This window comes from Clinocottus analis, unplaced genomic scaffold (genome assembly GCF_023055335.1).
Source record: "Clinocottus analis isolate CAN_PGR_092001 unplaced genomic scaffold, fCliAna1.0.p SCAF_5, whole genome shotgun sequence".
In the NCBI taxonomy this organism is placed as follows: domain Eukaryota; kingdom Metazoa; phylum Chordata; class Actinopteri; order Perciformes; family Cottidae; genus Clinocottus; species Clinocottus analis.
Window position 1 is genome coordinate 16,285,251 of NW_027176207.1, and position 26,150 is coordinate 16,311,400.

Sequence of the window (26,150 nt, forward strand, 5' to 3'; positions counted from 1 at the left end):
CAATACACGGGCACTAAAACAAACCTTCAGGGAGTCATTATTATATGTATCACCTTACCCAGGCAGGGGAAAATCAATACCAGTGCGACCAAAATGTCTGCACTACCTTGTTCATTGTTCTTCTCCTACAACCGAGTGCTGCTTCTCTTCAAACTGTGGATATTTTTGTGTTAACAGAGGAGATGTTTTGATCTTTTATCTGTATAACACAGGTCACCTGGAAGGCTGATTTCTGTTCAACTTGATGTCTCTCATTTGGCTGACTCTGTTGCTCTCAGGTAAGCTGCTCTTTTTGGCAAAAGAAACTACAAGACAATTGCATCTCCATGAATATTATTACAGGTATTCACTTGTAAAGCTATTTATAAAATATGCATATTTCTTATAACACTGTTTGCTCTTTTTAGTGTAGCAGCGCTGTGACTCATTGTTTATTTTTCTTTTGGTCAGTTCTCTCACAGATTCAGTTTCAATAATGTTTTAATTTTCAAACCTTGCTGTGAAATATCATGTAAAACATGTTCGTGACAACTTACTGCATTTGAAGGACCACAACCACCATTGTAAGCAAATAGACATTATTTAATGAAAAGATTTTGAACTATAACACTATACAAAGCCCACATGTGACGTGTTTTGCCTTAAAAATAAAAATCCTGACTGATAAATCCATAAACTTAATGACGTCTGTAAATGTTAAAATGTGAGAACCTTTAAATCAATACGACCCATGCACCACAAGTATACACCGTAACGTATTAAATAGAGCAACTGATGCTTCCCTCCACCTTTTAGCAAAGCTGGACTACACGGTAAGAGACTCCACGTTTCAGTTTTGTGCATCGTCACTAAACAAATTAGCAACTGATTAAATTATCACGAGCACATCGCCACACAGTGAACTGGTCAGGGCCCTATGGCCCCGCTTTTCCTGCAGGTGGTTATCCAGCTTTGTCTTTCAGCTTATCTGGCCGAATGTGTGCCGGAGAAGCCAAAGAGATCAGCTCTGAACCAGCTGACCAGGACCCTTCTCCGGAAATATGACTGTGGAGTTCGACCTGTTCACAACTGGACCAGTCCTACTAGGATCTACATAGACCTCATACTGCAGTCGGTCCTTGATGTGGTATGTACACTGTAAAGGCACAAAACACAAAACTATTTTGTTTTACTTTAATGGTTAAGGATCCTACAAAGATCCAAGGACCTCACTAAACCATCCAATCGGTGGTAGGGACAGACAGTGTGTATCCTCAATATGTTTATTATGTATCATGAAGATTTTCTCGTTTCCACAGGATGCAAAGACCCAGAGCATAACTACAAGTATTTGGTACAGACAGGTGGGTGATGTCATTGTTCTTACTGTAAACCAGCCCCTTCCTACTTCTTAAAATTCAAATTTCTTCAATTAAAACAGCTTTAATTGTCTTTCTCCACAGTGACTGACTTCTGTCTTAAACTTTAAATCAAGTTTTTTAAATTTATTTTATTGATTTTCCATTCACTAAGTATAAACCGCAAACATCCTCATCTGCTTTCAGATCTGGACAGATGAGTTCCTGGTTTGGGACCCAGAGGAGTTTGATGGCATCAATGAGATCTCAATGTCATCTGATGTCATCTGGATTCCTGATGTCATCATTAGTGAATTGTAAGAAATTACTGAAATGATCCCTTCAAAACATTTTAGTGTTAGTCTACTCCAGTGTCCTTCAGTATACCCAAGGTCAAAAGCACGGTCCATCATTTTTTAATATGTTTCCTAACCTTTTAAAGTAGCTATTGACCTCCATTGATTTCAGTTAATTATACAATTCCATTGCAGAGACCCTGGTCTAATGCCCACTTTAGGCCCTTTGCAGGGAGCCCTTACATTAAAGCAAATATGAGTAGAATATACAAATGTCTTCTAATATGCTCCCAGCCATATTTAAAAAACATATATCTGCAAGTTGATAAATAACATAACAGTTTAACATATATAAACTGGAATTGCCCCTTGCGGCTATGCCTTTTCCAACCAATGAAGTTGCAGTTTGAATTCATGACCATCTCTGTCTAAAATGTCATCACTTCATAATTTCCTCCTGTAAGATATTTGTGTGAAACTGTCATTAATGGTCATTTATTTATGAGTACAAAAGTGTGCTTTATGAGGTCACAGTGACATTTACCCACCAAATTCTAATCAGTTGAGTCCAAGTGGACGTCTTGAGGCGTTACTGACGCATTGCTTCACAAGGATAGAACGGACAGGCGGACAGCCCAAAAACATGAAGCCTCTGACCACTGAAAACCAAACAAAAAAACTCTATGGAATGAATGGAAAAATATTCAGCATTAATGTTATGCAAGTTGTCTCCATGATTTATAGCAAATGGTCAACAAAGTCCTATAAGATAAGATAAGATAAGATAATTCTTTATTAGTCCCTCAGTGAGGAAATTACAGGATCACAGTAGTCTTGCTCACAGTAAATAAAGATACAGATCAAGTAATATAACTACATAGTAGAACAGTAATAAAACTAAAATAAAAAAAATTAAACAGTAAGAACAATATTAAATATACAGATGGAATAAAAACTAAAATAAATAAGTATGTATAAAGGTATTGCACAATAAGTAAAAACGTGTATAAAAGTACTGCACAAAAAGTAAAAATGTGTATAAAAGTATTGCACCAGGTGATACATTAAATTAAAAATGGCTTACTCGTGAACTTGAAAAGGGATATAAAAGAAAATTGTATTATCGTTTCACTTATATATCTCCTCTCTGCTGCAACTGCCCCATAGTTATAATGGGCTGACCGGTCTATGTCCTGTTGTCCCCGTCTCCCATTGCCTCCCATCTGCTCCATGTGTGTTCCCAGTGTGGACGAGGGGAAGTCCCTACCGATCCCCTACGTGTACGTGAACTCCTCTGGCTCAGTGAAGTACTACCGACCCATGCAGGTGGTACTGGCCTGCAGCCTGGAGATGTACGCCTTTCCATTTGACAAGCAAAACTGCAGCCTTACCTTCCGCAGCTGGCTTCACTCAGGTGTGTTTCCTGTGATCAGGTGGTGGTCTGCAAACCCATTCAATTCAAATATGTATTTGCAGAGTAGAGTTTTACACCTGCGCTACCCATGAGGAATATAATGTGGACAGGGTAGAACAAACTGCAGTATCAGGAAGAAATCTATAAAAACACACAACCTGGGTGTTTATTGGGGGACAAAAGTGATGGGAAAACAGATATTTACTGTTTTCCTTTTCATCCTTCATTATCTCCCCCTCTTGCAGTGAAAGAAATAGACCTGGCGCTGTGGAGGAGTGCAGAGGCCATCGCTAATGATAAGAGGGAGTTTATGAACGACGGAGAATGGGAACTGTTGTCCATTCCTTCAAGCTACTGGCAAATCCACCAGGACGACACCGACTACGCCCACATCCAGTTCAACGTATGCACCTTAATGTCTCAATCATGCACATTCATCAACGCGGAGGAAACAATTTAAATAAAAGGGTTAAAGTAATGCCAGAGAGTGTGTTTGCACTGTGATTGCTTATCGATGGTGAGCTTTAAACTGTAGCTGCTCTGTGGGTTTGCCCCCCCCCCCCCCTCCCCTTCCACGCTGTGCAGTGGGATTGTAAAGTGTAAAGCAATTGGCCGCGACCTTCATGGATCGGGCTAGTGGGCTAATGCCAAATGATGGGACGGAGGCTGTTTGTGGCAAGTAAAGAGACAGATAGAGAGGGAGGCTGATAGACAGGGGAGGGTGAGCAACCATAATGAGACTGTCTCAGTGGCTGCCTGATCAATGGACTTCTTGTTAGTGGTGAGGGAAATGGCCCCATAGCCCATTGCAGGTGGAGAGCAGGGATGGCTGCTATTTATTCAGCTGAAAGAGCGAAAAGGCAGTCTGATAATGGAGCATTTCATGGCTCACTGGGATATTGTTACGTCGTGGCAGTTTTGTTGCTCGAGGTATGCCACATGAAAGGAGTTTCTGATGGAAAACACCTTTGTTCATTTCCAGATCTCAACGTTTGTATTTTATTTGAACTGAACTCCAAAAAAGATCTGTTTGAAGAAAGGACGACAGCTATATGTCAAATGAAAACAATACTGCACGGCTGGACCCAACTAGCGGGAACATGACATTTAATAAATGATAGTATTTCTGCCAGTCTTATCAGATTTACTGCTTCTTTGTCCTTATTCTTTCAATCAGGTGTTGATCCGCCGGCGCCCCCTGCTGTATGTGGTGGGTCTCCTCATCCCCAGCATCTTCCTCATGCTGGTCGATGTGACCAGCTTCTACCTGCCTCTCAGCAGCGGTACACGCATAGCCTTTAAGATCAGCATCCTCCTGGGCTACACCCTCTTCCGAGTCAACCTGACAGATGAACTGCCTGCCACAGCGGTCAATACTCCGCTCATAGGTGGGATATTTCATGACTTTTGTTTGTTTCTTAGATTAGTTTAACCCTTATATACATTTTGCTTTTGCTTCTATTTGGGGATACATATACAAAGTTAAACGGACAGTATATTATTTAGTGCTTCAGTTTATTATATATACACATATATATATATATATATATATATATATATATATATATATATATATATATATATATATATATATATATATATATATATATATTTACATAGTGAGAGCGAGAAAAAGAGATATGCAAACACCCAAATGGACACCAATGCACAATAAAGACTGCACTGCAATTACGTTGCAAAAAACACCGTATTCAAGACTATTAGGTATAATAAGGACATCTACATATCATCCTTCTTGCATGAAAGCATCAACAGAGGCAGACACCTAAATACCGGCTATCTATAATGCCTCTGGTTATTGGCCGTAATCTGGCTATTGTGCAACAAGCGTTCCTGTTTTCACTCCCATGTCCACCCAGGTGTGTTCTTCGCTGTGTGCATGGCCATGCTGATGCTCAGCCTGATCAAGTCTATTCTGGTGGTGAAGCTGCTCCACCACAGTGAGAAGGAGGTCAGGCAAATGTCAGTGTCTGCCTGCCTGCTGGACAAGTACGGCTCAGCTGCTCATGGCTTCACAGAGAGCGCTTTAACCTCCATTAAGACCCTCGATCACATCAACCCCTCTGGAGGTAAGCTACAAGCTCAAAGACTTTTGATTGTGCAGATGTCCCGCTGACAAGCGATAGCAGAGTGTGTTTTTGCTCAGCGTCTCACCATATCAAAAGGTCTGTTTGCAAAAAAACAAACCGGTTGAAGGGTGACCGAACACTTGGATAAAAGGAAGCCAAGGCCCTTTTACGTCCGCGCAAGAAAGGTTGTACTCTAAAAATAATAAAATATATGGGAAAGAGGATTGTGTCGACTTCCATTTTTCTGACTGGAATGATTTCTCAGCAATGAAAAAAATAATACAGCAGTCTTGAAACTGTTTGGTCAACTAAAGATGTGCAACCACAGTTCTGTGCATCCCATTATGAAAGATGGCCTTAAACACATCATATTCAGCTCGTGGAGACTTTACAAACGTATTTGAAAGAACGTATTATAAAACGTTGGAAATTCAGAGTGGTTGTGCAATTATTGATCTCTGTCTGATACTTCAATTCCATTTGAAAGCTTTGAATTCATGATAAAGAAGGAGGGAGCGCTGTTCTGCGGCCAGTCTGATGAAACAGTTTGTACCAAAATAAGCCTTCTAGAAAGGATCACAATACCGATATTAATATTGTCCCATGCAAGCACAATGATTGGTTTCAATTGTACAAATGTATTTATAGAACCTGCATGAATCTATATTCATTGTTCACGTTTCAAAGCAGATTACGAGTTTGATCCCTCGCTGGAGGAAGATCTGCTGTCGCTGAATGAGATCCAGGATGTTTCATCTGGGCTGGAGTGGCTCCTCCAGGAGCTGGTGTCCCTCCACCTGGCTTTGTCCCAGGAGGACAGTGAGTCTTCGGTTCATGCTGAATGGCTGGCCCTTTGCTCGAAGCTCGACCGCTTCCTGTTCCGCTTTTACCTGTTGGTTCTGGCCTCGTACGCCGGCACGCTGCTGATGCTCTGGGCCAGTTGGAGCTTTGCCTGATCAGAGACTAAATGGTTATTTGAATACTGTGAACAAACTTCTTGCTTATGATGTTCACCTTACTTGTTTTTATTACTGTGGGATGTAGTAATTTATTCTGTTTGAGAAGCCTGAGCAGGTTTTAATGCAAAGAAAGAGATGTAGAATTGTTATTGCAGACAAGTGTGTTTAAAATATACTACAAAATATTTCCAGAACAGTTATTATAATAATGACATAGAATAGGATACACTTCATATTGTGTGCCAATATTTAACCAATGCCTTTAAAACACACTGTATTATTACAACTAACCTTGTATTCCTGTGTGTTTTCCAGTCGTAGTAACATTTGCGCTCATCCAAAGAGAAGGAAAGAAACACAAGCAATCAGAATATTGATCAGACGGGTCATAAACAAACTGTTTATCCAGAATATAAAAGAAGTTAAGGCAGAGCACGTTTGGTTGTTTCTACTCTGTCATCATATTGATAACACTTTTAGGTGGCCTTTATAAACTATGTCTATCACTCATCTGATTCTCTAATGTGAACGTTGATTGCGGTGCAACTCCCTCCAACACCCAGCTTCCTTCTCAAGTCATTGGACATTCATGGCTGATTAAATATGTTTGGCATATGTCTTATCTGATCATGATTCAGATATCGTCTTCCCTTTGTTTCCCTCATGCGGTGTAATCATGTTCCCAAATCTCAGCTATGGATTATAACCAATACTGATTGCCAAAACTACAAGAATGGAGTTCAAGTTTTCTGAAACCAGACTTGTCCTTTATATATACTGCTTGCCTAACCTCCAGATATTGCATTGCCACTGAAGAGCAACATTATAGTTTGAGACACGATTGTTTCGCATCTGTTATCATGAATTCCCGACAGTGAAGATTGACTCAAAGATACGGTATAATAAAGCAGCTCTCTGGAGAAAATCCTCAGTGCCAGTGTGATGTTATGATACTGTATTCACACTTTAATCCCTATCCCGCTGCCACAAAATAGATCAATAAAACCCATTCAGAGCTCCGCTGCTGTGTCTCCATTCCCTGTTGGTTTCCTAATAGTCATGACTAGAATATCAAAAGTGCGTCACAGCAAACTTGCCGGTGGAAAGATCCATATTAATGCAATTTACACAGCATCTGCAAACCTTTTCTTCCAGTGTATCTGGTTACGTGATGTTATGCAACTAAGCTGAAGATAAATATTTAGTCAGTACTATGTTACGCATGTATGAGGTAACATAAGCTGGATATTAAAGTCAAAGCTTTGTGTTTCTTCTTTGTTTGTGAATATGAATGTCAGCTCAAGATGAATGTATCCTCTCTTTTGAAATAAAAAAAGCCTTTAAGTGTATTGTTCTGTGAAGATAATACATAACAGGAGTGAAAATAAACACACCTCACAAAGTCAAACCAGCCAGAAACCTGCTTTTTCAGAAGTCATATTTACACCACAAGTTATGAGAAATTGGTCTAAACATTTTGGAAGACAGCTACGAGCCCTCAGGGGTCGTAGTGTTCATGTTCATTTTAATTGCACTGTGGGAAGCCGAAAAAGTGGGCCACCAAATACATCTCGATGAAAATTTTAACTAAATTCGTGTTTGAAGTTCAGACGTTTGGCGTTGAGACTTTTACAGACGGCACGGACGGCGAGTCGGGGATGATTCTCAGCTCTTGTGGGATGATTCTGTACATTGGCTATTATTCAGCCAGGCACAAACAAATCCAAAGAAAGCACGGCCAGGTGCAAAACAACCCTCCGGGTAAACAAGTGCAAATTCCCTCATAGTGGTATCCTCCTGATAGTGAGTAAAACAAGAGTGGAAACTGCTGCCATTACTCGAATGAACAAGCAAACGTTCTATTTCCATTTGATCTGAATGGAAACGGAAGCCGACTGCAAACCAGGTCTCATCTCCCAATCTCACGGTCGCTCTAGCCGCTGAGTGGGAGCCAATCCTGACCGCCGGGCTCCAACATCTTGTGGAAAGCCTTCCCAAAAGAGGGGAGGCCGTTACTGCAGCATATCACTGCCTTGGAAGACATCTTTTTTTATTTTATTCAAATGTTGTTGATCAGCACAACTGGCAAATGAAATCTCATTTGATTACATCATTTCCTTTTTAATAATGGTAACCCTGAAAGCCTTCAACATTCCGAAAGTAGAGTAAAGCAGGCAACTGTATGGCCGCGATAGAGGCTTCATGTGCTGAAAGGAGATTAAACGCAGGAACTTTGCCGTCAGCGAGTCACTTGACACTCTTGCCGAACAGTGTCTTAATTGTGCTGAATCAATGTAACACACTGGCCTGATGTTGGCACACTACTTAATTAGATGATCACTCAGATGAGATATACGATCCGGTCACCAGCTTTCATTTCTGCAGTCTTTCAGCTCCATTTATCTCGGAGAGCGGGTGCTTTATTGAACACGGAGGAGTGGCGTCAGAGCGGATGGCTACACCCTCATGAGCTGAGTGACACTAACAAGGTTTTGAAAGTGGATGCGAGTGAAGTGATGGATAAAGTGGATGGATATGGGAGATATGGGCGTGAGGCATCCCGTGGCCTTCCATCAGAGCGGCGGGCAGACTTCCACAGCAGGGGAAGAAAACACAGGTGACCTGGCACCATGAGACCGTCATCAGCCTGGACAGCACTCATCTTCCTTCTTGTTCAAGGAGCATCAAGAGCCTGCACAGGTACAGCCGCTTCGGTTTCACTACAATGCTTTTGAATGTTTGACTGTTGGCCTCTCTTATTATGGCTACGTGCCTTGATTCTTATTTTCCGATAAAATTTGACTCATACACCCTTTTAATTTTTGATGAAAGGTGTATGTTAATATATGTTATGTAGACTGTGTGGCCTGGCTGCAATATTAGACTTAATTGCTTAGGTGTTACTCATACTACATATTCATATTTTGGAAGAATTGTTCGCATCATGGTTTACAAGACAGAATCATTTTAGTTCATTTGAGAAAAATATCTTGATATTAGATATGGAGTTATGATATTAAAACCAAGATGTAGTGAAAGTCCTCTTTTCCAAAGTGTCCTCCAATTCAGAAAGTGTATGCGTATCAAAATAATTACTATTCACTGCAATTATAATGAGAAATTTGATTTAAAACCAGCAACAAACTGCATAATATTAATATTAATAGTAATAATAGGATTAAGGCCAATATGTCACCAAATATATTTACACCACAAGTTCATATATATATATATATATATATATATATATATATATATATATATATATATATATATATATATATATATATATATATATATATATTAAAAGACATTTGTGTAACACAAAGTAAAAATGAATTAGAATAACATATCACTGACAATACAATCAACAGAGTACTCTTGCTTTAAAGTTAGTGGCATGAAATATATTAAATTTCATTGCATGTCAATTTTAAAATAAAAATGAATATACTGTGACACATACTATTTAGTACATAGAAACTGTGACTAAATATACAATATAGTGATAGGAAGCCATTCATTGGACTTCATTAGATTTTTCCTGTGCTGTCCAGAAAGTTTTTATCTTACATCCACAATCTGCTTGAATTTCATGTGAAGGCAGCATTATTGCGATTTTATAAATATCAAATTTAATATCGAGTCCTCTTTTGGATCAAATTGTTTCGTTGATTCCTGTTAACTTGTGGGGTGGTACACACGCACACACGCACACACGCACACACACACACACACACACACACACACACACATATATATATATATATATATATATACACACACACACAGACATGGTTACTATCTTTTCAGACGTTCATTTCACCATTAATATTCTATTCATTTTCAGTGAAGAAGCTGGGCAGCAGCTCAGGACGATTCGCCAACGCCACATTAGTGCGGCTGTCAGATTATTTGAGCGCGGGGTATAAGAAAGGAGTGAGACCGGTGAAAGACTGGAGGACGTCCACCATAGTGGCCATAGACCTGATGGTTTACTCCATCCTCAATGTGGTGAGTTACACACTTCCTGAATGTTGCAATGCCCTGCCAACACTTTCATGTATATCTACTAATGTGTAGATCATAACTCCTTTAATTATTGTCTTGTATTCCATCATATAGTTGTGCAAACCTTAGTGAGGCTGTACGGGGTTTACATTTGAAATGTAACAGTTATATTAAAACGGCAGAACAAATGGATGCACCTCCTACGATCCCTGTGGTAAAACTTGGCTGGCGATAATGTGCAGACTGTTCTCTCATGCTGAAATACATCCTGACCCCAAGTTTCCTGTGGGATAATTTGATTGAACACATTCATTTACGACGCTCTGACAGACAGGGCCTCGAGATGAAGGAATAAAGCCAGCACCTTAATCACTTTAGACTCTAACCAGATGTTGTATTGTGCTTCTAAGGAGCGGTCCAGTAATGAGTCCGACGAGACAGACGTTTCTTATTTTGCACTATATGAACTTTTGTATTTTCTTTGAAATGGTTCTTTTTCTTTTTCTACATTTCAGAATGAAAACAGAGCTGTTCGACACAAATACATCTAAAGCACGGTTAAAGTTACTCACTATAGGTTACCGTTAGATCCAACCGCCGACAAGTATGGATTCAAGCAAAAATATTCATATTTCAAACATATTTAATTGCTTAATTTACATTTATTTCTGACTCGAGGTGATAAAAGTTATGGGAAATCGGCGTAGCCACCACTGACTCTTTATTGTACAATCCCTATGATAGCCTACTGATAATATTAGTTCATCCTTATTTGCAATCATGCAGAAATACCATGTTTAAACAGAACAAATAGACATAAAAAAGAAACTGCCCAGCATTTGAATGTTGATTTTAAAATAATATGTTAACATTATATTTGAATTTACATTGTAATTAAATCTTCATCAGAATTGAATCCTCCATACAGCCCTACTATAATCTTTTTACTGGAAGTGTTGAATTAGCGTCTGCAGCCCCAGGTCGTATGGTGATATTAAGACACTTTTAGCGATATTGTAGCCTATTGTGTTTTTAATTGTTAACTAGCTGTTGTTTTTCAGGCCTGTTGGCTAGTTTTTGGAAGGCGTGCGGAAGAATAATCAGCATTTCATGGTGGGGCTGAATCAGAGAGGATGAATGTAACAACAAATTGGTCAAAACGTAGACATGAATTACAATTCCAGTCTATAATGCATATAATAGTAACAAAGATCTTCTCCAATCTCATCAATATCAAATCCAGCATTTGAGTCAGCTGCAATATCCAACATTCATTTGCATCCAAATTTGTTTAAATCAAAACATATTCTTGAACTGTTTATTTAAAGTTTTATTGAAAAGAATCCCATTGACATGTGGGTGTTACATTATATTACATCAGCACAATATGAAATACATTGATGTATTAAAATACAACACAAAAAAAAACAAACTTGTATGTCTTCTCTTCCACTACTACAGGATGAGAAGAACCAGGTGTTGACAACGTACGTATGGTACAGACAGGTGAGACAAAAACTAAATAATTTCCAAAAATCACAACATGTCCTGTAAATTGTCCCATAGATGCCACATCCAGAACATGGCTACTTTTATTTACTGCATTATTACACTATTACTTACCCGATGTCTTGAGAGCCTACGTATAACATCTGTTAGTGAGACGGCTTTATGGTTGATTACATCTGTATCTAATATTCACTAATTCAGCTTCTTTGTTTCGACAATACTTTAGTCGTGGACGGATGAATTCCTGGTGTGGAACCCAGAAGACTTCGATGAAGTCAAACAAGTTTCTATACCTACTACGAATGTGTGGGTGCCCGACATCCTCATCAATGAGTTGTGAGCGCTGCTTCTGCCGACACCATTGTTTCTGCTGCTTCTAGTATTCTATCCGTCATCGCTTCTAAACAAGTGGTTGTCGACTTGTTTGTCTGTAACTTGCAGTGTCGACGTGGGGAAGTCTCCAGACATACCTTATGTGTATGTGACACACGATGGACTGGTGCGCAACTACAAGCCCATCCAGGTGGTCACAGCCTGCACTCTCAACATCTACAACTTTCCATTTGACGTCCAGAAATGCAGCCTCACCTTCCAGAGCTGGCTGCACACCAGTAAGACGTGTATCCCTTTCTTCACACTCATTTACAATGTGATTGAACACTTATTTTGGTTTATAACATCCACAGGACAAGCTTCTTAGGAATTTCAAAACATTATTGGTTGGTTTACAAAAAAGGGTTTTTGGTTTAATTCTGCATGAAAACATGAGGATGAGCATTTGCTTGATTAATGTAAGATATATTCTGGTTTTCCAAATTATTTTGTATTATTTAATAAAGCCACAACACATTTTTTTTGAGAAAGGATTTTCTGAGAACAAGGTGTCCAACTGAATAATAATAATTGAAGATAGATTCCTGACGTCGCTGTACAATAACTGCAATTACAGTAATGTTTGCTTGGTTTTACCTTCAAAATGAAGACAATATGAAAGTGACTTTTATACATTAATGACACAAACCTACATTAAAGGTCAATTACAGCTCATTACAACATTTTTATCAGTACTAAAAACATTGTATTCACCAAGTTAACTGCAGAGATCTGGGAATAACAGCATGAACACAAAAAAGACGTGTGTTCATTCAGTTGGCTCACCTTGCCATTTAAATACACATTTAAAAATGAAGCCATGAGAGCAGAAACAAAAGCAGTCACACAATCGGACAGATTCACAAACCTCTAGGTTAACTTATATAGAGGAGAACACATTTCAATTCAATGTTATGCTTTTAGTTTAGTTTGTAGTTGAGTTTTATTCCTGTGGAAGTTTTGACCAATTTGCTGCCACATAAAATAAGGTTTGCACTTGAACTGTGATCACAGTTCATTTTGAATTTTTTTTTTTTCCAACTTGACCTTGCCTTACACATTAAAGAGAGATCCCACTCTCTTCCACACAGTAAGACAGACACACTGGCATCAGATCAGTACTGGGTAATCGGACTGAAAAAGCTGGATCGGTGCATTCCTAGTGAAAAAATATTCACTGGCATCAGAAAACAACAGCCGCCTCTTGTCTTCAACTCTTCCCATTAAGACTTGACTGAACCGCCCTCCCACTGCGACATGTGCTGAGAGAGCGGCGTGGAAGGCGAAAGGTAACTTGTTGCCACCGTCGTTTCACGCTGCTCCCTGACATTGTGCTTCGATTTGCAGTTGATGACATCAACATCACCTTGATGCGAAGCCCCGAGGAGCTCAGGGAGGACAAGAGTGTCTTTATGAACCAAGGGGAGTGGGAACTGCTCCACATACTGTCCAACTACAAGATCTTCAGTGTCGACAATGACGACTATTATGCTGAGATGAAGTTCCATGTAAGTATTAGAAATAGTGAAATGTCTGCTTAGCTCACATATGAGGTGTCCCAAAAATGAGAAAATACACTTTTCAACATACTAAATTCACTTGCATCAGCACAATGTTAAACAGTGTTAATTCATTTGAATGTAATAACGTTTTCAATTCTAAAATAACATACATTCATGATGGTTTAGTTTGTATGGCTTGAACCAAGAAGATACACTAATCATTGAAATACGTAAGGCAGAGGATTGTTACCTTGTTCCTCTTGTTTATTTAAATGTTCACACTAAGCTAAGCTAACCACGTCCTGCCTTCTTTCACAGCAGACCTTTTGACCTGACTTCAAAACCTTTACTTTGCAGGTGGTGATCCGGCGGCGGCCGCTGTTCTACACTGTGAACCTGCTGCTGCCCAGCATCTTCTTGATGGTGATGGACATCGTGGGTTTCTATCTGCCACCGGACAGTGGAGAGAGAGTTTCCTTCAAGATCACTTTGCTGCTGGGCTACTCTGTTTTCCTCATCATTGTATCCGACACTCTGCCTGCCACTGCCATAGGAACCCCTCTGATAGGTGACCGGGGATGTGTTCCTGCTCATCAGCAGTTTGAATTCAAAGCGTTATTTCTGCAAGGAATGATTTAAAAATCTTATTTTACCATGAAATTGATGTGAATATCTTGAAATAAAAAAAAATAGATTGCAAGTCTTGCAGAGACAGATTGGTGAGGGCAAAACAAGTTCTTCAGTGCACTTCAAATCAAGCACACATTTCAAGGTTTTTGAAATTTGCAGTAGATCCCAGCATCAATTGGCAGGCATGCATCCTCGAAAGGTTATCGTGGGTCTTTAACGGTATAACACTGCCATTCATGCTCAGTCCAACTGATTATTGGAGGAAGCCCAGGTTAAAGTGCACACAAACTCCAAGATGAAAAGGAAAAAAAGTCTGGGATCCAACCTGCAACCCACTGAAACACAGTCATTTAGATATGTGAAGTATGGAGCATTATTCCACTGCTTGCTGCTTTTATAGAATATCTGCGAGGGGGTTCATCATCAAACACCTTGTCTCCCTTTACCTGTCCCGTATAGGTGTGTACTTCGTGGTTTGCATGGCCCTGCTGGTGATCAGCCTGACAGAAACCGTCCTGATTGTGCGTCTGGTCCACAAGCAGGACCTGCAGCCCCCGGTGCCCCAATGGCTGAAGTACTTGGTGCTGGAAAGAGCTCCGGTCCTCTTCTGCATCCACAAGAAGCACAGCCTTTGCCCCACGCTGTCCTCACAGGGCACCGACCTGGAGCACTACAAGGACAACAGCTATGGGACTGGTAAGGTACAAGGGAGTGCATCTACAGGGGCTTTCACTCTTGTGCCAATAAGCAAAGGGGTAGTCAGGTTTTTTGATCAAATAAATAAAAACCTAGAGGTTGACGCTTACCCTGCCTGCATGAAAAATACATGAGGAAACAAATATGTGTTGTCGGGGATGATTTTGCGGATACATCCATTTCCAGTGCTTCCTCAGTGTGAAGAAACGCCATTTCATTTCCTTCCTCCATTTCCATCATTCGCCGTTCCAAATGAATGGTCAGCTAAATGTACTTTTTTTTAGGAGTCAGGGATGGTTGGGTGGGAAATGAATCACCCGTAATGAGGCTAAAAATGGAAAGTCAATCAAGTCAAAATGGGTTTATCCCCTTTTGATCATAGATATATAGATAACTTTATCCCCAGTGGGGAAACTCATTTTTCACTATAGAAAACAACAGACTCATACAGATAACAACAGACAAGGTTCACAGTGCACAACAAACAAGAACAAACACCAGAAAATGCCATATAAAACAAGACAACAAGACACATAACCGACATAGAAAGATGCTAAATTTAAATCTAAAAACCACGACTAAAGGTGTTCATTAAAAAATCAAACTGCTGTGGACAAAAGACCAAAAGACTGTGAATGAGTTTTACATTTAAAAGTGAATATTTAGCCTCCTAACTACCAAAAGAACAATTATTCTCTTAGTTTGAACCTTCAGACCTACATCAATAAAAAACGACACAATAAAGTACAATCCATGTCCCATCCTGCAGCTCAGTGCCCTCTCCACCACACCTGTGAGTTAGGCCGAAGGCTCAGCCACCACGACAGAGAAGGCCGGCTGCTCGGACTGGGCCTGCCCCCATCCAGGGACCCCGCCCCGCCGGTCATGGACAACATCCTGCACGAAGTGACGGCCATACGCCACTTCCTGGAGAAGAGGGACAAGTGCCGGGAGGTTGCCAAGGAGTGGCTGCAGGTTGGCTACGTGCTGGACGTGCTGCTCTTCAGAGTTTACCTGGTGGCCGTGGTGACCTACAGCATCACGCTGGGCACGCTGTGGTCCGTGTGGCAGGTAGCCTGAGTCTCACCGGTGTTCGGTTGCGGACGCAAGCTCAGTGGGGAGAGCGTTGAATTGAAAAAGGCCAGCTATTGGCTCTGTGCCCTGTGTAAGCTCGGTGGATACAGGGAGGCACTCGCATAGCAATGAGACCGGGAAAGGCTTCCTGTAGTTGGGACCGATGTACAAAGGTCAAGTCACCAACTATCCCGACAAATATTACCATATTTTATCATCATCAATTTAGGTTTGACCAGAGAGTTTTGAAGTTCGATTTTGTGTGCACAGAGATGTTTTCAGAGGCTGCAAGGGGCTTTTTGAGATGCCTAAGCAGAAATTATTACTCAACATTGTGAAGGATTAACAATGATGATGGTGGTGATAACACAACAAGCAAAGGTGAATATATAATATAAAATAAGAAGTCAACAAAAAGAACATTAACACATATATTAACCTGGAAAAACGTAGTTTGAGTTTCTTGTTCAAAGCATCATATCCTTGTTCCAAGCTCTTCTGGAGGTGGGGGTGCCACATAAAGTACTTTGGTTATATTTTTGTCTGGTTGTATTTGGAAGTCTTAATGGGGAAATGGGTTTGGTATATAATCAGCCAATTTAAAATAATGTTTAGTGCCTTTAAACGCCTCGTAAAAACCTGAGAAGAAATCAGAAAATGTGTTGTGATAAAGGTCAAATGGAAATATCCAGCATGGATGATACAGTTTAACAATGACACACGGTAGAGGAAGGTTGTTGAGCAGCAGGACATTTGTACATTTTACAGGTTTAACATCGCTGTTATTGTAAACCATTTACATGAATATGTATTTACATTGATCGATACATGAGTAATTTATATTCGGTAATAAATGCATATGAACGGTTTTGAGCTACATGTATATTAAGGACACATATGACTGCATGTCCTATTTCCTTGAATGTAGACTGTAAATAGCACAGATGGATGATTATTGGTTTATTTAAATGTAAATCATAAGTCTGTAAGTAAAATGGTGGAAACTTGTAGCATTCCAAATACACCAATATAATGTTTAACATCAATGTCTCATCTAATAATGTATAAAAACGGTTGTAATGTTGAACAGGATTGCTTGAATAACAATGTTTCAACAACAGATGTTTGCTGTGGTTTTATTTCATTATGTTGCAAAACATCTTTTCCCACCTTCACCTTATTTTTTAATGAAAGACCACGTCGGCCATGATTGTAGAAATTAAAAAGTGCAGAAATCACATTGGACCAATACATTGTAAAACATTATGAAACTCATGTCAAATGTCTTGTTTTGTAAAGAATGATTCACTGCTCACCTTTAAGTGACATTTCATTCCTGTGCAAACACATATTCTGTATAAAATGGAAACACATTTGGAAACAGAATTTTGAAATCATATTTGCAATCATGGAATAAGAAACAGCTAAACTATAACCGCAACTTCATAAACAAAATCAACAGTATTGATAAAATAGTATATATTTATTAAGAATACATGTATATATTTAGATATACTCATGGAATGTTACAGTTTGTGCATTATCACTTGGTGACGTTAAATAGCTAAATTGATGACTTAAAAAAATATAATATTTGATTTATTCTGTGATTTCTGTAGTTTAAATATTCACAAATAGCACAGTAATGTACTGCTCATTATTGGCCACAAACCTAATATGTACCACTCCGAGCGTTGATTATGATTAAACTCCTGCAGTTCACAACTACGGCCAGAGGATGGCACCATGCACAACAGCATCAGACTCCCTCAGCAGCAATAAAATATTATAAGTCGTCTCATCCAACCACAGGGGTCATGTCAATAAAGCATTAACATTATTTAACAATGAGTCAGTTATAATTGTAGCCCCTTTGCACAAGATGGGCAAGGGATAAATGACAAGATAAAAAAAAACCTGTGAATGAATGAGGAGAATTCATAGTGTCCATATTGTCCAATCACATCGGACTCAATTCACCTCACAATCTCAAGGTTTGTTGCTATAATGTTTTAAATCCTTCCGTCGGGTATCATGCACGACCTGTGTTCAAATTAGTGTATCAGCCAAAGATCTAAAGTCCAAACATACCCCCGAAGATCTGATTTCAAATAAACTGGACTTAAATCCCGAGTTTGCAAGAACATTTTCAAAGTTTGTGGGTATGTGTTACAGAAGTCAAGTCAAATCCACTTCATATCTGGACTGTTCAATAAAGAGCACAGTCATGCTTTATGTCAGGAGGGAGGCAACTTAGTCAATTGGCCTTTGGGAGGCTGTTTATGTCTACAATTTTGCAGTATATAACAAACCACAGATGTTGGAAAATACCTCTTTATAGTAATATGTAAAGTTGCTTCTTATGACATCAGCATTTCATCAATCTGTGTCTATTTAGTTAAACCACCCTGACCCCCAATCAGTATTTATATATATATATATATATATATATATATATATATATATATATATATATATATATATATATATATATATATATATATATATATATATGTCTGGTTTTAAGAAGATTTGAAATTCAAACCTGCATTTTAAAAACCTAAAAACAAAGACCTCCAGGAACACCGCTTACCTAAACAATCCAGCCTTTAGATATGTGGGTCAAAGATCAGCGGTGAAACCTCATGCTGCCACACAAAGGCTCAGCACCGTTCATATTACCATCCTGACAAGCCATTCACCGTCCCCTGCCCTTTCCTTCCTAATACCCCCTCAATGAGATCAAAGTCACACGAAAGCAACAAGTCCAACACAAAAAACATTCACAATGACTCCCTCCTCCTTCCCCTCTCTCATTTCCTGTTTTTCTTTTCTGTCAAAGTAAAAAAAAAAACAACTTTAAATAGATATATAAATAAATAACCACAGAGCTGCCATGTGTTTTGGGCCAAATACTTGGGAGTCAGTGCAGAAGTGGAGAGAGAAAGTGGAGAGCTGCCTCATTAGTTTCCAATACACTAAAGTCAAGATCGGATCCTTTGTGCCAAAGAGAGGAAATGAGCAAATATAGTGGGATTATTGGGACACTTTTGATGTTTGTTTGTTTGTTGGACACACAGACATGCTTCATTGGGGATGAAATTACAACAACCTGATGACAATGTTTTCCTCACTCTACCCAAATTAAGTTAGTATTATTTTTTTTTTTTCATGTTTTTAGCAGATAATCAAATGTCACTACTTCTTCTCTGTTGTCTGTAATGTCTTTTGTATATTTATCTTGTTTATTGTATATAATATGTACGACGAGAGCAATGTGTAACCTGAGTCAAATTGCATGTATGTGTGTACACCCCTATGGCCAATGAAGCTGATTCTGATGTCAAATACACAAAACCTTTTTTCCAAATCATATCATGTGTCATGTGCGAATGCAAACGCAAACGCATTCTTACCCCGACGCGTCAAATATCGCAGCTTGGTCCGTGTACCACTCTAGTCAGTCTAGTGTCACAGAGGGCATGTCAACATATACACTTGTTACACAAGGTCCTTTTTAAAATAAACGTCCATCTTCACAGGAAGTTGAGGCAACAAAACCACTTAGTTACTTGAGGAACTGAGCTTGGTTGACTAACGACGCACGTGACTAGCAACTGAAGTGACAACATATTAGTTGCAAGCCCCGGTGTGTGTCACACACAGAGTTCAGCGACGGCATTTGACGCATTGGGAGGGGGAACGGGTTGTGAATGCAAACTTAAGCAGGAAGAGTTTGAAAAAAAAAATGCACAGGTGTGAGAGCACCTCATTGTCAGGAAGGGATTTTTTGTAATAGTTTTTTTCCCCCATACTGCCACAATGGTGTGCATTCAGCATTCAAACCATCTCAACATCTTAACACTTGTATATAAATTCTAATTAAGAACAGACCAATAAAATCATCACCATCAAACGGGGGTTTTCCTCTGGGAATGAATCTCTATTTCAGTCCATCCATCAGTGTTTGTGTTTGGAGGGTTCATCATCTGGGGAGCATGTGGAGAGTTTGTGACTCAAAAAAATCCTCCTCTGGGACTATTCGTACCAAATAGCATTGCACTCGCAATAGTTTATCAATAATCCTGTCTAAAATTGTTTACATACTAGCAAATTAGATGAGACAGAAACCTTATGTGACCCACATTGGGAATTGTTAGGCCTCAAATGTGGAACTATTAGTTTAACTTACACTGGAACAAGACAAGACATGATTCAATATGCTGTATGTCAAAACATTTTGCTGTTTGGATATAAAATAGTAGCAAAGGTGCCAACCGATACGTTTGATCAACTGCCAAAAGCATTGAAATCACACCAGGGGAGGTGAACGTGAGCGACAATCTGCCACCAAGAAGACTCATCTAAACATTGTTCAGGCCGCTCTATCGCCAAGCGAAAAAAAAGCTCAACAGCTTCGTGTCTCGACTCGCTTCCTCCGTAACGACAATGATGCACGTGTGACAAGAGAGAGGACGCACGCGCACGCACACGCACATGCACACGCCGCATGTCTAATGATAGAAAGTGTGACCTCTATGGCACAAGAGGCGGAACAGACAAAAAGGCAGTGAGGCTTGAAGTGCTGCAGTAGTTACCATTAGCACATCCCAGCCAGGTGGCGAGTGCGAAGCCACACAGCTGAATGCGCTTCGACTGTGAACATTTGTGAAAACATACAGCGGGCTGTTGAGTGTGAGTGGTGGCATTCAGTCAGCTGCTGGGGTCTGAAATAGTCATAATAAAAACAATTTTAAAAAAAAGGATTATTCAGATGAATGCATTTCATGTTTCTTTTATCAGTTTGTGTTTCGAGTACGATGTCGCTGTTATCATTCAGATGCCGCCCACGATGCTACAACCAGAATATACAGTAGAGCTAAACGAGATTATGCAGACAGCTTGGTGAGTATATTTTGGTTTTTGGCAAGGTTGTATGAAATGTCTTATACAACAACTTTGAGTAGATTGCCTGCGTTCATCGCTGCTTGTTTTTGAGTTTAAATGAAGTGGGTTTTAAGACGCCTTACAGCCCATCGGTGTCTAGACAGTCGGTGAGCCAATTGGGAGTTGAATGGCATTTAGTTTCCATTGTGCTGCACACAGCAATGGCCATTTACTTCCCCTTTTTGTCTTTAACGTGTAGTAAAATTAGCAGAACCAACTCCTTTAAGATGGCGTTGTTTAAAATTAAGAATTAACATCTTTGGAGCTTTTTATTGCTGAGGTGCATTTGCGATGCACCTCACCTGTCAGTACCTGAATGAACGAGCTCCATTTGGCCTGACTGACATGTTGTATAGCAGCAGAAGTGAAACAAAAAAGAGGTGCCAGTAAAATGCCAACAGGTATTGTGTTGAATTCCTATCAGGCGGATAAAAGCTGTAAGATCACCCCTTGTTGAGCATGAGCTGGAAAAAAAAAGACCTGATGAAGTAGAGCGACATATTTAATATGTCAAATCCCCATGTCAGTGCATGCTGTTATTTAGTTAATCTTTGACAAAAGTGTTGTAACCTCTCAGTTTGATTCAAGGCCTGCCTGTACTACAATCTATCTCTCTGCCATAATTAGTTGTTGTGCAAACATTGCTTGTTCAGCACAAACTGTCGTTCTGCAAAACCAGCAACAAAATACACAGATTTAGCTTTTCCTGCAATCTTACCAGGAGTGGACCCAAAAACCTTCGAGCTCCAATAAAATTGTAACGTTTGTCCTGAAGGGAATGTTCTGGGGTGATTACAATCAAACATAATCTTGCTCTGGGGAGCATGAATGTGCTCAATAGACTTCAAGAGTCAGCATTGACAAACTTTATTATACAAATATACATTTTTATGCTTTTTTGGCAGCAATGTAGGGTCATTTCAAAAGACTGTACAGGTGCTGTATGTACTGTACATGAACATGTTAGAAAACTAGAAAGGCTAGTTTTATTTCATATAAATAATACACAAAAAGATGGACCTCTTTGGTCATTACACTCTCTCTGCAGGATGTCATGTCATGATAACCAGACAGCAACAGCTGGCAATAATGTACATCAAGTACTACATTTGTTGGTACTGTTCCTTAATAATATGTGTGTGATAAGAGTCATAATAATAATAATAAACATGGTTGCTACAAGATCCCTCCGGGGAAAAAAAGTAAAGTTCAAACAAAGTTGAAGAACAAAATGAGTGAATATTTACTGCATACGAGACATAATATGTATATCAACATAATAATTAACGTTGATATACATATTATGTATCATATGCAGTTCATGAGGTTTGAGCTCTCCTGCATGCACAAGAGCATTTGTTTCATAACTGTGGCAACATTAATAATCAGACCTCAGTCTGTAAATTGGTTTCTGTGGTTTGTATAGTTTGTTACCGGTAGTCTTCACCTGTTAGATGAATGCAATTAAAACTCACTTAATGTGACCAAGTTGTATCCACAAATAGGGAGACAAGCAGGTCCAAAACAAACCAATTCAAACTGTCAAAATAAAAAAAAAAGGTTGCGGAGAACACAGAAAATATTAATGCAGCAACCTGCCACGTACTAATTATACATGTGTCCACCTGCTGCGGCGCCAGAGCTGCGAGCAGTTGTTTCATGAACAGTAAGTATAACATCAACGCCTGAAGGAATGAACCTGATGCATACGAGATGAAAGGAAATTAATGAGAAAATAAGAGGAGTGTAACCCGACCTAGACCCAGCGACGCCACTCTGTGGAAATATCACCCAGCATACTTGGATGAAGAGAAGCAGCAGAGACGAACGTTTTCAAGTAACAAAAACAATGATTATTTTATATTAATTGATATTTATTTGAAGCTTTGAGATAAAGTTGCAACAACCAGGTTAAATAGATTTACCTTCGTCCTGAAATAGGTTTCATGCAGTTTAATTGAATGGACCTACAAGAACATTGGGCTGCACAGGAAAAGGGTGCCAGAGAAACCCACAGGAAGACATGAAGCAGAGTGGAAGGATCCAAAACCACCGCCAGTGTTGTGAGGAAACACACAGACGCCACTCTCGATGTAAGACAGAAGCACATGGGGGTTAGGAAGACGCAGCAAAACAGCATGCGATCCAAATAAAACCAAACAAAGGAGGAAATCTCCACCGTATACCAACCACCGAAGAATATGAAAGTCTTAATGGTGTTCATTGGACAGTTGGTTAACCCATACATGACATAGAAGTCTGCAAAGATGCCAGAGAGATCATGTTATCCTCTGTGAGGAAAACAAGTATGGCGCTTACCTGAGAAGGCCTTCACATCAGGGACTCAGATCCCAGAACAATTGACCCAACATTTCAGATTGTCTGAGTAAACACGGTGTTCATACACTGAACACGACCACGCACACATTTCTGCTTCACGCTCTGACACGTCGAAGACAAAATGATAAAATTATCAAATGCGATTATTAATTGCAAGCTGACAAATGGGACATTAACCCAATTATGATGCTCTTCTTGGAATGGAAATGGGGAAAATCCCCGGGGAACGCAACGCTGCACAGTATATGGCCTTGATACGGGAGAACACAGGTCATGTACTTGTAATCTTATGATCTCCACAAAGCAGTGTTTGATTTGAAACCGAGCCAGGCAGACCACTTCCTCAAGGCTGGATAGTTTGAATTTGAACAGGTCTTTATTGTTTGAATATAAAATGTATTTCGTTCCACGTCCGAACAAATTCAAATTTCTAGTCATCATTCTATTGTGATTTCTGGAGCGTACACACTGCGCTTGGAGTTGGAGCCGATTCCCTGACTGCTTATGCGATCAGATCCATTTCACAGCACAACTACAACGGACATGTATACGATTTCATGCTCTTAAAAAAAGAAATATATTGCCGTTTAGTTTAATATCAGATTTTAAAGCTGGTAATAGGGACTTTAATTTAGAAAACCTTTGTTATAATTGTTGATATCCTGACAGCTGTCAATACATCAAATCCTCTGACAAAAGGAAAGATCCAGACTGTCTGTCTGAAGCAGGACTGCAATAACAATCTGTTGACACTATACCTACCTGTCTGCCTTCGCACACACTGCCTGTGATATATATATCATTGCACAGACACCACCTGAGTCTTCCATAAACTGCTAGATTGACAGCTGCAAGTACAAACAATAGCCATTATTGGGGGAGTGGCTTTGGATGAAGCGACAGGCTGTTTGTCGCGCAAACTTGTTGACTTTCTTGCTGGTTGAGGAAACTTTTGGAGGCTATTCTGCTTGCTGCTTTCACTGGATAAGAGTTGGTCATACGGGGCTCGGTTGCTTACTTTCAGAATCTACCTTAATCTTGCTGATGTCTGCACTTAAACTATAATGCAATGCAAATTACAGTAACTCACTTTTAAGAGCATTATTTGGCAGTGTGTTGTTTTAAACTGAAAAAAAGGAACCGACCGAGTGTAACAGAGCACATTTATAAAATAATTGAAGGTGTTGCTTTGTTTTGGGTTGACTGGACTTAAAATAATTCATCACAATGAAGTATATTTTTGAAGTTGCAGCACAAGTGGATCATATTAAAGAGCGGATCAAACAGTCGCTGTTACAAAGTGTTTTGTGCTCGATCCTAATGTCACCTTCTGTTCTTTAAAGAATTCAGCAAAAACAAATGGCGAGCCAGAAAGAGGGCTAAGACAGACAACATGAAGTCCATTTCTTTTATTTTTTCTAACCGCAAATTGAAAGTATACAACTGAACATCATGGTTTGATTTTTATTATGAGACTCATAAATAAAAATACAAAAAAATTCCACTACAAAAAACAATCTACTGTTAGTAGGATGTAAAAAAAAAAATCTTTATATTTTCACTATCAAAGGCACAACATTGACTTTAGTGACAACATGGAGAAGAGAACCTGCAGCATTAAATCTTTTATTTTCCTTTTTATTTATTTTTTCACACTCCATCAGAGAACACTGAAATGTTACAAAGAGAGGTGTCTGATTCTACATGGAAAAACAAAACAAAAAAGAACAACCTCTATATCAACAGACGGTGGCTATAGATTGGTGGCACAGCTCAACAGGAAACGTACTGCCACGGAAAAAAATAGCACGTTGTCGCTGGAAAAGACAAAGGACCTTTGCAAAGCTCTAATGCAAATTTTCAATAAAAATTATACAACTGACAACAATAAGAGAACAAAATAAAGAAAATAAAAAATAATAATTGGGCACCTTCTAAGATTAGGCTAAGATTAGGTGCTGAGGTAGACAAAAACTATAACAATTCAAATCATAATAAAAACACTATTTTCTTAATACAGAGCAACTTGACTGGCACTTGTGCTGTCACGACAATGGAGGAGAGAAGTAGCACAGACAAGCCAGGGAAAGACAGAGAGAAAAGCTTTGTTACATAAAAAGCTTCGTTATGCTTGGTCCGACAGGGCAATTGGTCCTCAGTGCTAATATAAAAAAATACAATGTCTTGGTGCTTTGTTACTCAAAACAGTTTTTAGTCTAGACCTCGATGGCACATGCGTTGCAACACTGCATGAAATGGCTACTTTGTTCTAGAAACACCACACCGAAACACAGAGTGCCAGCTCCAGGGATGCCATGATTCCTCTCTGACAATTTTAACATCCCCTTCCAAATGCATTTTGTAGAAAAGAAAAAAAAGTACTTTAAAAAACAAATAAATGAAGCAAAGCATGAGGGGACAACCCCTCGTGCCAACAAACCCAAAAGGAAGGTTTTTCTTTCTATTACATTTATGCTTTCAAGAGAAGTACAAAGTTCTCATCAGCAAACCTGTTGCTGACAAAAGAAAACAACAGGAAAAACTGAATGGAATAGATTCTGAGTGGAGAACCAAACCTGGGCTTAAGTTTGCTTGCAGAAAAACTATTTAATGGAGCAGATTTTATCCCGACAGTCTTTGCAAGTCTTGCCTCTGGCAGCCGGTCTGGTTTCGTAAATTTTCCCTATGTTTGTTGTGTGTCGCTAAATAAATGCTTTTGGGTGCCAATCACAGCATAAGGCCTGAGAAAACAATTGAATGCAGATTTGCAGTTGCTATTTCAATAACATTTAAGGGTTTATTGCAGTCCTTGAAAAGGATGCCCTGCTCTAATAAAAAAAATAATTAATAATAATCAGGTCATTTTCGAGCGTCATGACATCCCTAGGGTGCTGGAGACACCATTTTTATTTTCTTCTGAAAATACGGAAACTAAGCAGATATAGATGGATATTTTTGTTGAACAAATTCCAT

General features: G+C 39.3%; 2 protein-coding genes across 2 annotated transcripts; both read left to right on the plus strand.

Moving 5' to 3' along the window:
- Window positions 1-230: 230 nt before the first annotated feature.
- Window positions 231-6,093, plus strand: LOC137802806 (5-hydroxytryptamine receptor 3B-like). Its single transcript, XM_068600940.1, has 9 exons — window positions 231-278; window positions 963-1,126; window positions 1,299-1,343; window positions 1,545-1,654; window positions 2,878-3,047; window positions 3,293-3,450; window positions 4,225-4,435; window positions 4,928-5,137; window positions 5,828-6,093. The coding sequence occupies exons 1-9, from the start codon at window positions 245-247 to the stop codon at window positions 6,091-6,093; spliced, it is 1,368 nt and encodes a 455-aa protein (XP_068457041.1). The 5' UTR covers window positions 231-244.
- A 2,587-nt stretch (window positions 6,094-8,680) lies between these two features.
- On the plus strand, window positions 8,681-16,943 carry LOC137802685 (5-hydroxytryptamine receptor 3A-like). The gene is made up of 9 exons (XM_068600740.1): window positions 8,681-8,796; window positions 9,947-10,110; window positions 11,569-11,613; window positions 11,843-11,952; window positions 12,058-12,227; window positions 13,336-13,496; window positions 13,848-14,058; window positions 14,580-14,816; window positions 15,586-16,943. The coding sequence occupies exons 1-9, from the start codon at window positions 8,727-8,729 to the stop codon at window positions 15,894-15,896; spliced, it is 1,479 nt and encodes a 492-aa protein (XP_068456841.1). The 5' UTR covers window positions 8,681-8,726; the 3' UTR covers window positions 15,897-16,943.
- Window positions 16,944-26,150: the final 9,207 nt, after the last annotated feature.